The 16,389-nt window shown below is 40.6% G+C and overlaps 1 protein-coding gene across 4 annotated transcripts in view; it reads left to right on the top strand.

Moving 5' to 3' along the window:
* Positions 1-13,680, top strand: part of LOC115225813 (src substrate cortactin) — a 63,169-nt gene extending 49,489 nt beyond the window's left edge. For 2 of the 4 annotated variants that reach the window (XM_036514673.1, XM_029796784.2), the window contains 5 exons: positions 992-1,140; positions 3,182-3,580; positions 8,354-8,444; positions 9,838-9,893; positions 12,318-12,598. In XM_036514673.1, coding sequence (XP_036370566.1) covers positions 992-1,140; positions 3,182-3,580; positions 8,354-8,444; positions 9,838-9,893; positions 12,318-12,401 — 779 coding nt within the window. In that variant the 3' untranslated portion in view covers positions 12,402-12,598. Of the gene's footprint in view, positions 1-991; positions 1,141-3,181; positions 3,581-8,353; positions 8,445-9,837; positions 9,894-12,317; positions 12,599-13,201 lie in introns of those variants that run through there. The other 2 variants (XR_005004182.1, XM_036514674.1) reach the window with 2 other exon arrangements.
* Positions 13,681-16,389: the final 2,709 nt, after the last annotated feature.

Consider the following 16,389-nt stretch of genomic DNA (forward strand, 5'->3'; position numbering starts at 1 on the left):
TCGACCAGGGTTGGGAACCCAGGAGGAGCCTTGTGCAGCCTTCTGGCTTCCCAGAACCCGGTCGAACCTTCCAACCCATGCTAGCTTGGAAAACGGACGTTAAGATAATGCACGGGACGGTGAGCGCGTGCACCTCAAGAGATAAAGTACACGACGGGCCACATGCAAGCTATTTTCTGAACCTGAGCAGAATAACTCGTGCATATCATATTATGATAAACAGCTTCACATAGTTCGTTTTCATAAACCGGTGGACTGTTTGTGTGGCCCCATTAGATAAAAAAAAATATACTGGAGCAGTGTCTTGCATGCTTCGGGTAATACCAGCGTCAAGGGGTTACAGATGCTTGGAAAAAGTAGTAGGCTTTTGAAAACCCCTTCAGACATTTGTGTCGAACCAGATGCATAATTTTTTAAATGGTTATGACAGAACTTGATAAAGAACATGCATGGTACATGTTGTTGGGAAATAAATTAGTGTTAAGCTGATAAATGAGACAACCTACAATTGTGATACATCTAAGACATACCAATTAATGGCCAATTAATTGACAGTAGTTAAATTTCTTTTCATTTATTTTTTTAAATTCTTATCTTAGTGCAATAAATGTTTACAAAGACCTTTGAGCAATGCGGGTTCAGCAAAATATGTAAGGGGATATCAATGAATGGAAACAAAGAGAAGCAATATTGTATTACCTTATAGAGGTTGTTTAAGGATCCTATAATATTTTGGGAAAGATTCCCCTTTTCAAATAGAATAAACTAATTACAACGTATAGTATATTAGCCATCTCAATATGGCTAACCAGTAAGGGTGGGTGTTACTGTAGCTTTTAGCCCCAGGAGATCATCGTCTCCAGCTGGCTTTTATGCAAAGGTTTTGGAAAACATTTACCTCACTTACAAATTTTGAAATACTTCAGCTAATTACAATACTAATGTTTTTTTTTATCTGTAATTTAAAAAAAAAATTCCAAAATCGTCCTAGGTGCGGTTGGAGCAAGAAACTTGCGAAGTAGGTTTGAAAATTTTGCCAAGAATTCTGAAGAAGATGCTGCAAAGAAAGCACAAGAAGAGCGACAGAAACGGCTGGAATTTGAAAGGAAAGAACACGCAGAACAAATGAAGATCTATGAAGTAAGTATATTGATTCTTGGGCATTGATTCCCTACCTCAGATCTGAAGTTGTCTTCCAGTAACTTCTGTGATTTGGAATCGGCACAGAACACCCTTTAGAAAAAACAAGGCATTGTAAGTGCCTTTGTCTCTTCCATTGAAATAACAAAGTTGATGTTGCTTTGATGTGCATACTCTGTGCTTCTCGTTCATTTTGGCAAAAAGTTTTTTAAGGAAGAAAGGTTTTGCTTCTAAGGTCAAAGGTTTTGGTAAGGCCTACGTCACAAACGTAAACTTTGAATCATTCGATTGACTCTGTGACAGCTCCAAACTCTACTCTTACTTGCAATCAATAAATCCAGAAATATCACTAATTATTTTCTTTAATTAAGTCTTTTATTTTTTATCATTTACTTGTTTCAGTCGTTGGGAGTGTGGCAATGCTGGAGCACTGCTTTAAAGGGTTACAGATGAACAAATTGTTCCCAGTGTTTATTTTGCTCAAAGTCTAGTACTTATTTTATCAGTCTCGTTTGCTAAAATGCTAAGTTATGGAGACATCGACAAACCAACGCTTGTCAAGCCATATGCAGGGAAAACAGTCACACACACACACAGACATACACGTACATGCATATAAAAGGGGTAAAGACCCCCTTCGGTCATGAATGACCATGGGATTGCACCTAGAAAGTTACCCTCCTAGACACAAGTCCGGGCAAGGTTGTTTATGGAAGACCAGCAGTCGCCCATGCATACCAGCCTCCCCTCTCCACGCCACCAGTGTTATCCAAGGGAAAGACAAAGGTCGATACAGCTTGGCACCTGTGACGTCACAACTCATTTCTACAGCTGAGTGAACTGGAGCAACGTGAAATAAAGTGCTTTGCTCAAGAACACAACACGCAGCCCGGTCCGGGATTCGAGCTCACAACCTCACGATCGTAAGCTCGACGCTCTAACCACTGAGCCATGCGCCTATATGTATGACAGGTTTCTTTCAGTTTCTGTCTACCAAATCCACTCACAAGGCTTTGGTTGACCTGGGGCTATACCAGAAATTGTTTGCCCAAGGTGCTACACAGTGAGATTGAACCCGTAACCATGTGGTTGGGAAGTATACTTCTTATTTATTTATTGCCCACAAAGGGCTAAACACAGAGGGGATAAACAAGGATAGACAAAGGGATTAAGTCGATTACATCGACCCAGTGTGTAACTGGTACTTATTTAATCGACCTCGAAAGGATGAAAGGTAAAGTCAACCTCGGCAGAATTTGAACTCAGAACATAACGACAGACGAAATACCGCTAAACATTTCGCCCAGTGTGCTAATGTTTCTGCCAGCTCGCCGCCTCGCATTCTATGTCACGCTAAATCTCGCTAAGAACTACATTAAGGGTACACGTGTCTGTGGAGTACTCAGCCACATGCACATTAATTTCACAAACAGGCTGTTCCGTTGGTCGGATCAACTGGAACCGTCATCATCGTAACTAAGTGCCTGTTTTTGGGTTGTTTTTATATTATTCTTGTGTTCTGCATCTCTATATGATGTGGAAGTGGCTGTGTGGTAAGTAGCTTGTTTACCACCACATGGTTCTGGGTTCAGTCCCACTGCGTGACACCTTGGACAAGTGTCTTCTGCTATAGCCTTGGGCCGACCAAAGCCTTGTGAGTGGATTTGGTAGACGGAAACTGAAAGAAGCCTGTCGTATATATGTATATATATATGTGTGTGTGTATGTTTGTGTGTCTGTGTTTGTTCCCCCAATATCGCTTGACAACCAATGCTTGTGTGTTTACATCACCGTAACTTAGCGGTGCAGTAAAAGAAACCGATAGAATAAGTACTAGGCTTACAAAGGATAAGTCCTGGGGTCGATTTGCTCGACTAAAGGTGGTGCTCCAGCATGGCCACAGTCAAATGACTGAAACAAGTAAAAGAGTATTAGTTTATTAATTCCTGTAACGACCAATTCCTCTGTGTCCATTCCACAAAACTCAAAAAAAAGGGATTCTTTGAATAACTTTTGTTCCGTTTCTTTTAATTCTTTTCAGGCGAAAATGGAAAAGGAAAGATGGGAGGCTGAGAACGCACCGGAAGAGGAAGAAGACGAAGACGAAGAAGTTCAACCGAGGAAGACGTTCGTCCCGCCGCAGTCCAAGTGCTACGTCCCCAACGAGGAGATCACGGCCTTCAAACGGGACTCGTATCTGAGGCAGGGGTCACGAGAGGAAGCCCCCCCGAAATCCGCTGCAGTTTCTGCTCCCACATCTGCCCCGAGGGACAGAGAGCGGGTAGAAGCGAAGCGGGAACCCGAGGAGGAGGAGGAAGAGCAAGAAGAGGAAGAAGAGGAGGAGGAGGAAGAGGTAAGGGTTGTGGCAAAAGAGAAGGAAGAGGAGGAGGAAGAGCAGAGGTATGAGGATGATGGTGAGCTGTACGAGAATCCAGATGATGTAAGTTTATTTCAATTGTCCCCGCTTCCCCTCCCCCAAGCATCGTCGACAGAATCCTCTCCCTCTCATCATGACCACCACCACTAACATCATCGTCATCATCAGACTAACACTAACTTTTTAATCTTTGCTGTCATCACATCAAGCATGATTTCTAACATCACCTGCACCACCACCACCACCACTACCATACCACTGTTCCTACAACTACCACCATCATATTAACCATCATCACCATTATCATCATCATCATCGTCACCACCATCACTATCAACACTACCATTGCCAATATGACAACAGTCACCATCACCATCACTACCATCACCACCATCATCATCACCACCACCACGATCATCATTACCCCACCCACCACTGCTGCTGCCACAACCATCACCCCCACCCGCCATCATCACCACTGCCACCATCACCCCACCCACCACCACCACCATCACACCACCCACCACTGCCTCCACCATCACCCCACCCACCACTACCACCACCCCACCCACCACTGCCTCCACCATCACCCCACCTGCCACTGCCACCATCACCCCACCCACAACTACAACGACCACCATCACCCCACCCACCACTGCCACCACTACTATCGTCCCACTGCCTCCATCACAAATATGACCACCACCATAACCATCACCCCAACTATCATCATCATCACCCTCATCATTTCCACCACTACCCTCCCCGTCACCACCATCATCAATACCACCTCCATCCCCACCACCGCCATCGTCACCATGACCACCACCATCATCATCATCATCACCACCGCCACCATCGGATGCTCTTCCTGTCGCTTACCAAAACCTTTCCTGTTTTCCAAAGTAAGAGATTCTTTCCAAATACCGAATGTCTTTTGAAATTGCAAAGAATTTTGGTCCAAGAAACCTGAACAAAGAACGGAATCACCATATCACAGTTTACAGTTTACACTTACAAGAACAACAAGAAAAAGACCACCCATACAAATACACACACACACACACACACGCATGCACAAACACCTGCTCACATCATCATCATCTTCGTTTAGCGTCCGCTTTCCATGCTAGCATGGGTTGGACGGTTCAACTGGGGTCTGAGAAGCCAGAAGGCTGCACCAGGCTCCAGTCTGATCTGGCAGTGTTTCTACAGCTGGATGCCCTTCCTAACACCAACCACTCCGTGAGTGTAGTGGGTGCTTTTTACGTGCCACCGGCACGGGGGCCAGGCGAAGCTGGCAAACGGCCACGATCAGATGGTGCTTTTTACGTGCCACCGGCATGGGGGCCAGGCAAGGCTAGCAACAGCCACAATCAGATGGTGCTTTTTAGGTGCCACCGGCACAGGGGCCAGGCGAGGCTGGCAACGGCCATGATCGGATGGTACTTTTTACATGCCACCGGCACAGGGGCCAGGCGAGGCTGGCAACGGCCATGATCGGATGGTACTTTTTACATGCCACCGGCATGGGGGCCAGGCAAGGCTGGCAACGGCCATGATCGGATGGTGCTTTTTACATGCCACCGGCACAGGGGCCAGGCGAGGCTGGCAACGGCCATGATCGGATGGTACTTTTTACATGCCACCGGCACAGGGGCCAGGCGAGGCTGGCAACGGCCATGATCGGATGGTGCTTTTTACATGCCACCGGCATGGGGGCCAGGCAAGGCTGGCAACGGCCACGATCAGATGGTGCTTTTTAGGTGCCACCGGCACGGGGGCCAGACGAGGCTGGCAAACGGCCACAATTGGATGGTGCTTTTTACGTGCCACCGGTACGAGGCCAGTTGGGGCGGCGCTCACATACATACAAAAGCACACCTATTCACACACACACACACACACACACACACACAGAAACACCTAATTACTCACACACATCTGCTCACATACACACACACACACACCTCCTTACACATGTATAAAAACACCTATTCCCACACACATATGAAAACACTTATTTACACACACATCTAGTCACACACACCTAGTCACACACACATCTAGTCACACGCACATCTAGTCACACACACATCTAGTCACACACACCTAGTCACACACGCATCTAGTCACACACACATCTAGTCACACACACATCTAGTCACATACACACCTAGTCACACACACACCTAGTCACACGCATACATCTAGTCACACGCATACATCTAGTCACACACACATCTAGTCACACACATCTAGTCACACACATCTAGTCACACACACATCTAGTCACACACACCTAGTCACACACGCATCTAGTCACACACACATCTAGTCACATACACACCTAGTCACACACACACCTAGTCACACGCATACATCTAGTCACATGCATACATCTAGTCACACACACATCTAGTCACACACACATCTAGTCACACACATCTAGTCACACACACATCTAGTCACAACACATCTGCTCACACACATAGGGTCTGGCAAATTGCAGAACTATACATCACCATCATCATTATTTATCATCTGTTTACCATGCTGGCATGGATCGGATGGTGTTACAGGATCTGACAAGCTGCAGAGATATTAAAAAGGACAAAACGGATAATTACCTCCCCTGCTTCTAATAATAACAATCATTAATTACCTCCCCTAAAATTTATTTTCCTTCTGATTTATTTACAAAATATCCTTCCTCTTACTAACTTGGAATGATAATTTCTTTTCAATAACATTTTGATAACATGAAATTGTAATATTATCACTAATTTCTTAGTCATGATTAGTACAAGCGAAACCGGTCGACTACGTAAATATTTTATTTAATATATATATATATATATTCATGCTCACACACACCCTCTCTTCAAATTACAACTGAGTTCTGTTCCAACTGATAGGTGGTATGTCGATTTGGTTGTATGTCGGACTTATATTTTTCAACACCATTTTCATTGAAACACAGCTGGTGCTTAAAAGCAACAGAGTGAGAGACAGTGGATGGCTAGGTCTGAGGGAGGCCTGCATTGCCAGATGCTGCCATAATTATCATACACACAGTCGCCCAATATCCGAAAATCAATTTAAAAAATTTTTTGTGGTTGTAAGTCACATCGGTCATAAATTGAGGAGAAGATGGATGTAGATAAAATCCTAAATGACAGAGAAATAGTTTAATGAAATCTTATTTGACAATAGGAAAATTCTAATATCATGACAAATTGTTTCGTAACTTAAAAGCATGTAAATAATTTATATTATATTTAATAATGAATAGATTACTTACATGCCATATTTTGGAGAATGATACATTAAGGAGCTTTTTTTATGAGTATTACCAGATTATTTGCATCCATATATTGTGCCTTAAATATATATATATATATATATATATATATATATATATATACATATATTCTGTGCATTTTTGTTCTTTTTATGTTTTTCACTCCAGTTCACCATGTGGAAAAAAACAGTTTTTCATCAAAGCTTTCCACTATATATATATATATATATATATATATATATATTATATATATATATATATATATACATATATTCTGTGCATTTTTGTTCTTTTTATGTTTTTCACTCCAGTTCACCATGTGGAAAAAAACAGTTTTTCATCAAAGCTTTCCACTATATATATATATATATATATATATATAATATATATATATATATATATATATATATATATATCACGTGACTGACCAGACCATCAGATGCTGCTACACATCGCTGGTCACAATGCGTTCGCATTGTTTTAGCCTTCGAACGACGCCACCCTGCTGGCTAAGCGAGCAGGCTAACAGAGGAAAGAGTGGTGAAAGAGTACAGCAGGGATCACCACCCCCTGCCGGAGCCTCGTGGAGCTTTTTAGGTGTTTTTCACTCAATTAACACACACAACGCCGGGTCTGGGAATCAAAACCGCGATCCTTCGACCGTGAGTCCACTGCCCTAACCACTGGGCCATTGCGCCTCCACATATATATATATATATATATATATATATATATGATACATATATAGGGTAGCGAATATTCTTTATAAATATCACCACCAGTGGCCTAGCATGTATAAATAGTCAATAGACAACATATTCATATTTTAAAATAAAAAATTACCATGTAAAAATTACCTGTTAAAGGGTAATTTTCTAGTTTAAAATATGTATATATATATATATGCAGGGCGTCCCAGAAGTCGCGCGCGATCCTGGTTTTTTTAAAAGAATATACCCTTGTTGATTTCAAAAACACTTTATTGAAATTAATCATAACAAATGCTTATTTATCCACTTAATTTTGAATTAATCCTGTATTATCTCATAGCTTTGATATTTCAATGAAGTGATTACTTCTCTTTAGATTGACATTGTAAGGTAAGTGTGAGAAGTCTGATCTGGCTAGTTTTAGTATAAAACAGAATATTTTGATTGGACATAGCCACTTATGGGTTATGCTTATGGGTTAAGCCAGGGGTGGGCGAACTTTTTTGATCGCGGGCCGCACAGTGCGTCTTTGGAACCTTGGCGGGCCTCATTTATAAAAATCAAGTGAAAATATTTTTAAAGGCGGTTATAGACCCATAAACACACAATTGATTGAAAGGAAATTTTGTGAAATATTCTTCTCGGCGGGCCGCATGAAAACCTATGGCGGGCCGTAGTTTGCCCCACCCCTGGGTTAAGCTATATTGTCTTAAGTATTTTCTTCCGTTTTTTTTTTGTTTTCGTTGTCGTCATGCAGATGTATACCTTGTGACCAAACTGGAGCAATCTTGTTTATTGATGAATTTTTTTTTTAAATTCCAGCTAATTTCTTCACCGGAAGACCAGCAAACTGGATCAGTGCAACCTGAGGGAGAAAACCTAACTGCCATTGCTCTTTATGACTATGAAGCTGGTTAGTACATTTAGTATACTCTTTTACTCTTTTACTTGTTCCAGTCATTTGACTGTGGCCATGCTGGAGCACCGCCTTTTTAGTTGAGCAAATCGCCCCCGGGACTTATTCTTTGTAAGCCCAGCACTTATTCTATCGGTCCCTTTTGCTGAACAGCTAAGTTCTGGAGACGCAAACACACCAGCATCGGTTGTCAAGCGATGCTGGGGAGACAAACACAGACACACAAACACACACACACACACACATATATATATATATATATAGGACAGGCTTCTTTCAGTTTCCGTCTACCAAATCCACTCACAAGGCTTTGGTCGGCCCGAGGCTATAGTACAAGACACTTGCCCAAGGTGCCACGCAGTGGGATTGAACCCGGAACCATGTGGTTCGTAAGCAAGCTACTTACCACACAGCCACTCCTGATTCCATGCTAAACACAATCCCTGCCTCCTCATGTCTTACAAACAACTTGCACATGCAAGTGCTACCAGTCAAAAACTCCGCATACCGGAAGCCAGCCAGTGTATGGGGTCATCAGGAGAGAATGTGCACCATTTCAGGGCCTACCTCCTGACGGCATCAATGCACACCGGCGCGCCCTCACTGATACCGTCAACAAAAACAAAAGCACTTGGTCTTGTTTTAATAGAACTATATACTTATAGGCCCCTGGACAAAGCAATGCATGAAAGGTCACTTAATACACAATATAGATTTAGCACTGGGCTCCTAAAGCTGTTGGACCTTGAACAAGCTCCCAGTGTGCTCATGCTTTAACCCTTTCGCTACTGTATTTCTGCTGAGATGCTCTGTGTTTCTTTCAATTAATTTTAAATATAACAAAGAATTTAGTAAAATATCTTAGTTATCATTAAGCTAGTGTTAGGAACATAAATTGTGACTAAGGTTTAGTGGAAGATTTTAATTCAAAACTTATGAAAACAAGACATTTGTACTACAGAACCAGGGCTGGTTTCAGCCAGGTTTGTATCGAAAGGGTTAATATCCCTCACACACACACCACACACACAACAACACCAACAGCTCCATTATTTCCTGCTAATGATTCCAATATGATTTGGCATGGTTTTCTACAGCTGGATGCCCTCCCTAACACCAGCCTCGGAGTGGTTGGCATTAGGAAGGACATCCAACCATAGGGACCATGCCAAATCAGGATGGAGCCTGGTGCAGCCTTTCAGCTTACCAGCCTTGGTCAAACCATCCAACCCTTGCCAGACATTAAATGATGATAATGATGATGCTATCTCCAATATTTTCTTTCCTTCCTGGGGACACAGCTTGGTTTGTAACCCCTTCTGTACTCTTGTATAAACATGTTTACAACCCTGAGCAGGATTTAATGGTTTCTTTCCTTCTTCTCTTTTAGCTGATGATGATGAATTATCGTTCCAACCTGAAGACATTATCACTGCTGTTGACAGGGTAAGGGTTTCTTTGTGGAATTTTTATTATGTCTTGGGAGTATTTCTGTATTTGTGTGTGTGTATGTGTCTCCCTTCATCGTCACCTCTCCCTCGTAACCCCACCCCTATACAATCCAACCTCACCTTCCCTATCCATCCTATTCCACCCCCACCCCATCCCTTACACCCACTCCCACATACTCCAACTCTACCCCGACCCCATCCCTTACACCCACTCCCACATACTCCACCACTATCCCCCACCCTCAGCCTAACCCACATCCCACCCTTGCTTTCCCCGCTCTCGCCTCCCTCACATCCCAACACCACCACGCCACACACCACCATACCATACACCACCATACCACACCACCACGCACACACTTGCACTGACCACTTCAGAGCCCCACACCATCATCGACACACACACATGCACATGTCAAGGTCACCAGCCCTTTTCCACACACACATACATACTCTCTTATACACATGTACATGCACCTCCGTTTTGGGATCACCACTACTTTATTATCTCACCTTCTTCCTAGCTCTCCTGTGTGACTCCTCTGTCTAGCATTTGCCATGATAGATCGCTAGCCACTACACATTCTTTATTTTCCCAACTTGTTTCTTTCTGTAGAAGAGCGTAGGCTCGAAACGTAAAAGACTTTTTCTATTCCTGAGCGTTATACTAATACATCTGTTTGTTTTGTACACCACCTGTCTTTGTCTTTTGTTTTTTTGTGAATTCTCCCTATATATATATATCTGTGTGTGTGTGTGTGTGCGTATATATATGTTGTTGTTGTTTTTGTCTCATTTGGTCTAAAGTCGTATGACAACCACCGTTATATATATTTTGTTTATTCATTACTGTTTTCAATTTCGTTTTCGTCTCTTGTATTCACATCCGTCTTGTGCGTTCACATTCCTGTCTTCTACCAAGAAATCTAATGCTTACAGCTTAGTTTTTTTTCTTGGGGCTGGCCAAGTTGGAGCAAATATCAGAATTGAACAGCCGAAATTTGCTATGATGATTCGGTGTCTGACTGAAGATTGAAGGCTTCGAATGATTTGTCTGTGTTCCGTGTTCGTCCCTTCCTGTATTTCACGTTCATTATATATAAAAACATTCATTCTTATATATATATATATATATAAATATATATATATATATATAGAGAGAGAGAGAGAGAGAAAGTGAGAGTATAAGGAGGATAAGTTTATACTGGCGGATACCATATTACCTCTCAAATTGGTTCGATACCAGCTATCCACAATGGTCCTTATATAGCACTCAAGCTTAGAAAGTGGTACTAGGTACTATAACTTCACTCATTCGGTAATTCCATGTTCTTATTGAGAACCGCAAATATTCCATAGAATATTTAATGACAAAAAAGAGTGGAGATTTTTACTCACGTCTATTCATGGCAGTCGAAACATATGTAGGTCAGATGAACATTCTGTAGAAAACTTACAAAGGAAGAGATTTGGGGATGTGAGTGAATTAATTCACTACTCATCTTGATAAAAGTATGTAATTACAGGCATAGGAGTGGCTGTGTGGTAAGTAGCTTGCTTACCAACCACATGGTTCCGGGTTCAGTCCCACTGCGTGACACCTTGGGGAAGTCTCTTCTACTATAGCCTCGGGCCAATCAAAGCCTTGTGAGTGGATTTGGTAAATGGAAACTGAAAGAAGCCTGTCGTATGTATGTATTTGTATATATATATATGTGTGTGTGTGTGTATGTGTGTGTGTTTGTCCCCCCCCCTAGCATTGCTTAACAACCGATGCTGGTGTGTTTACGTCCCCGTAACTTAGCGGTTTGGCAAAAGAGACCGATAGAATAAGTACTAGGCTTACAAAGAATAAGTCCTGGGAGTCGATTTGCTCAACTAAAGGCGGTGCTCCAGCATGGCCGCAGTCAAATGACTGAAACAAGTAAAAGAATAAAAGAGTTACCTCCTCCTCATTATCAATGTTATATATCTATGTACATCTTTATATATAAAAGTGAGGTTGTGTGCTGTCTGTCTCCTGCGATTTAGATTCCTAACTACTCCCACATTTTGCGGTGCAGTGTAACCAAAACCGGGTATCTTATAGTCGTGATTCATATAGAGCCCTTCTGGGTATTAGCGCGCGTCTACGATGAGTCTACGATTTAAAAAAAAAAAATTTACCATAATTTTTTCCCATTTTTAATGAATTTTTTTTGCTATTATATAAGGGAAGTAACTCTCTAAAAATGTATTATTAAATCTCAGAACGTAAAAAGCTACAGTAACCCCCCTTCCTTTGTGGTTAGCCATATTGAGATGGCTATTATACTTTACATCTCTAAAAATGTTTATATAGTTATTTCCCTTACAAACCCGAGCAACGCCGGGCGATACTGCTAGTATTTATATAATTTTGTATGGTTTTTATTTTCAGATTGACGAAGGCTGGTGGAAAGGAGAGTGCCATGGAAAGATTGGATTGTTTCCTGCTAACTATGTTGAACTAATACAGCAATAACGCAGTCAACAACTTCTGTACACACACACTGACACACATACACGCACACACACACACACACACACAAACAAATTACATACTTTTATCAATTATACTCCTAATTAGCAATCATGTGACTTTTTGAACCCTAAAAAAGAGCCTTCTCACATGTATGTATGTGTATATATATATATGTATATATGTGTATATATATATATTCATTACAGATATAGGGTAAAAAATTATTAATTTAATAAATTAACAAATTTTACCAAGTAGTTTTCGGTATGGAAAAGAGCCATATTTGGTAAAAACTTATACCAAAAGTTTTTTTTAGCGACAAGTTGTTACTAAACCCTTAATTATTGTTATAATTATATATATATATATATATATATTTATAAGCGCAGGAGTGGCTGTGTGGTAAGTAGCTTGCTTACCAACCACATGGTTCTGGGTTCAGTCCCACTGCGTGGCACCTTGGGCGAGTGTCTTCTACTATAGCCTCGGGCTGACCAAAGCCTTGTGAGTGGATTTGGTAGACGGAAACTGAAAGAAGCCCGTCGTATATATGTATATATATGTGTGTGTGTGTGTGTATATGTTTGTGTGTCTGTGTTTGCTGCCATCCCCCTCCCCGCATCACTTGACAACCATGCTGGTGTTTTTATGTCCCCCGTAACTTAGCAGTTCGGCAAAAGAGACCGATAGAATAAGTACTAGGCTTACAAAGAATAAGTCCGGGGTCGATTTGCTCGATTAAAAGGCGGTGCTCCAGCATGGCCACAGTCAAATGACTGAAACAAGTAAAAGAGTAAAAGATATATATGTATGTATGTATGTCATTGTGAACCCCTATATTTACAACTCCCCTAATAGCGCTTAAACTGCCATATTTAAAAAAATGGCTGAGCGAACCCTGGAATGTCAGCCACAAATACACTCATGGAAGGTAGCTGTATGTATTGTATCACTTGATGGATAGGTAGATAGCTCCTCCGAATATTGCTCTTAAATTTTTGAAGAGCCATGGGTAGACCAGGTCAGGTTTGGTGGGGAGGGCATTGCTGGATTCACGATTTGACTGTATACTCCTGGGTCCTCCAGGGTGGCCCATCAAGCAGAGCCCCAATTTGTCTCTATCCCCAGGAGATACCACCTCATCTGCCCTGACCATTCGGCGTATGCGACGACTGACTCGAGCCATGAGCAGAACAAACTATATTTTGTCGGACTAACTATTATGGATTAGATATTTCAGATAGATTAATATACTTACATACATATATATATATATATATATATGAAATTATAATTTAGGGTATCTACGAGATACCGCCATGCTGAAAATAGCAGCCGAAATCCAAACATTTAATCTGAACATTTAATGTGGTTTTAGAGTCAGATTTTGGCTGCTATTTTCAGCATGGCGGTATCTCGTAGATGCCGTAAATTATAATTTTAATAATAATTATTACCTTGAAGGATTTTATTTCCATGCTGGCCACTTGATAAGATTGTTATTTTAATTTAAATTAACGATCTTAACGGCGAGCTGGCAGAATCGTTAGCACGCCGGGCGAAATGCTTATGTTCTGAGTTCAAACTCCGCCGAGGTCGACTTTGCTTTTCATCCTTTCGGGGGTCGATAAATTAAGTACCAGTTGTGCACTGGGGTCGATCTGATCGACTGGCCCCCTACCCCAAAATTTCGGGCCTTATGCCTAGAGTAGAAAAGGATATATATATATATTATATATATATATATATATATATAAAAAATCCGAAGATTTTTTTTTTAATATGCTAGGCCACTGGTTTTAATTGATTAATATCAATTTCTACCCTTAATTAATTTGATATATATATATATATATATATATATACATACATATATATGCATACATACAATTATACACATTGTATATACACGCTGGAGTGTGTTGACAATGGCTGTAGTTGGAAGGTGAAAAACAAAATTTAAGGGTTTCATTTAATGTGCTAACAAATGCTGTTGGGAAGAAGGCACAAACATCACATAGTCCCCTTTTCTTTTTGGTGTGTTGGACACATGGACACACACCAACAGAAATGGGCACCGATTCTTTTTGTTTTTTTTTTCTTTTTAAATTCTAGATACTGAGTTGATTGTTGCGGCGTTCCTATCAAATATATTTTTTTACTTGTCTTTACGCAAAATTTTTACTAAAGAAAAAAAAAAAACAATCAACAAAAAGTTTAAACTAAAAAAGCAAAAACAAAAAAAAAACGGAAAGAAAAATAACTAAAACAAAAAACAAACTAAATATATTTGCATGATTTGATAAAAAAAAATTTTTTTTTTTTTTTTTTTCCAATTTTTAAATTCGTTTGTCCAGATTTTATTCTGGATATATTAATTTTTTTTTTTTTTGGCGTTATTTTTATTATTTTTTGTTTTTGTAAAATTCTTCGATCTGCGTGTGGGTGATGGGGTGAGGTTTCAATCATTGGTCAACGACCATGCTTCGACAATGAAGGGGTTGAGATGTTGCCTTTTTATGTATGTTGCAACTCTTCCGCACTCTCTCTCTCTCCTTGCTTCGCCATCCCATTTCTGCTTACCCCCGGCCCCCCACCCCCACCCTTACCTCTCTCGGTACTTTGCTCTTTGACTTATCAATCCCGTAAATGGAGGAAGAATGAAAGACCAAAATCGTCTCCTGTGGAATAAGAAGTAGCAAAACCCAACCAAATTGAACAGAACAGAATATCAAAATATGACTAACAACTTTTATTTCACGTTAAAACATCCAATTTTGTTTTTTACATCGCATACTTATATATATATATATATATATATATATATATACACATATATATCATGTCACGTGACCGACCAGACCATCAGATGTTGTTACACATCGCTGGTCACAATGCGCTTCACATTGTTTTAGCCTTCGAATGACGCCACCCCGCTGGCTAAGCGACCAGGCCAACAGAAGAAAGAGTAGAGAAAGTTGCGGTGAAAGAGTACATTAGGGATCACCACCACCCCTTGCCGGAGCGTCGTGGAGCTTTTGGGTGTTTTCGCTCAATAAACACTCACAACGCTCAGTCTGGGAATCAAATATCGATCGTACGACTGCAAGTCCACTGCCCTAACCACTGGGCCATTGCGCCTCCACACATATATATATATATAATATAATATAATATATACACACACACACATACACATGCTTACATATATACGAAGGTGAGGCAAAAGTAATGCCGTTTTGTTTAGGACAGGTATGATTACCAACACAAGAACATGTATCATACATCAAAATGAAGCTGGTCCTTTGTGGATCACATCCCTATTTCCCAACATAGTCACCGTTTCTCTCAATAGCAATTTTTTTTACCTTTAATAAATAGTGTATATACACATACAGTTGTGTCAAAAAAATCTGGAACATTCCTTTAAAAATAAAAATTGTTATGCCCAAGTACTATTGGATTCAAATATATGCAACTTAGATATTTGGGTGTTTAATATAAAAATTTTAATTTCCGGACCTATGTTCCAAACTTTTGGCAAAGAAATAATATATTGCAAATTTAACATAACTTTGGGTATTTAATATAAAAATTCTAATTTTCAGACCTTTGTTCCAAAACTTTGGTCATGACTGTATATATGTATATATATATATATATATTATATATATATGTATACTGTATACACACACACACATATGCACAATAGACCTCTGCCGAGTTTCCTTCTCGTAAAATTCCACTCCTAAGACTTTGGTCGTTCTGAGAGATGCTATGGTAAAAGACATTTTCACAAACTGCTGAGCAAAGGGATTGAACATGTAGCCCACATGGTTGTGAAGCGGATTTCCTAACCACACAACCAATCAGTTTTATAGATTTAAATTCACCAAGAGAACGAGAATTAAGGAGGTGCAGTTTGCCAATGACAGCCGTATCGAACATTTGTCTCTGTTGACCTTGATGGACATATCTGCTCTTCTTC

Source organism: Octopus sinensis, linkage group LG28, assembly GCF_006345805.1.
Source record: "Octopus sinensis linkage group LG28, ASM634580v1, whole genome shotgun sequence".
NCBI classification, from domain to species: domain Eukaryota; kingdom Metazoa; phylum Mollusca; class Cephalopoda; order Octopoda; family Octopodidae; genus Octopus; species Octopus sinensis.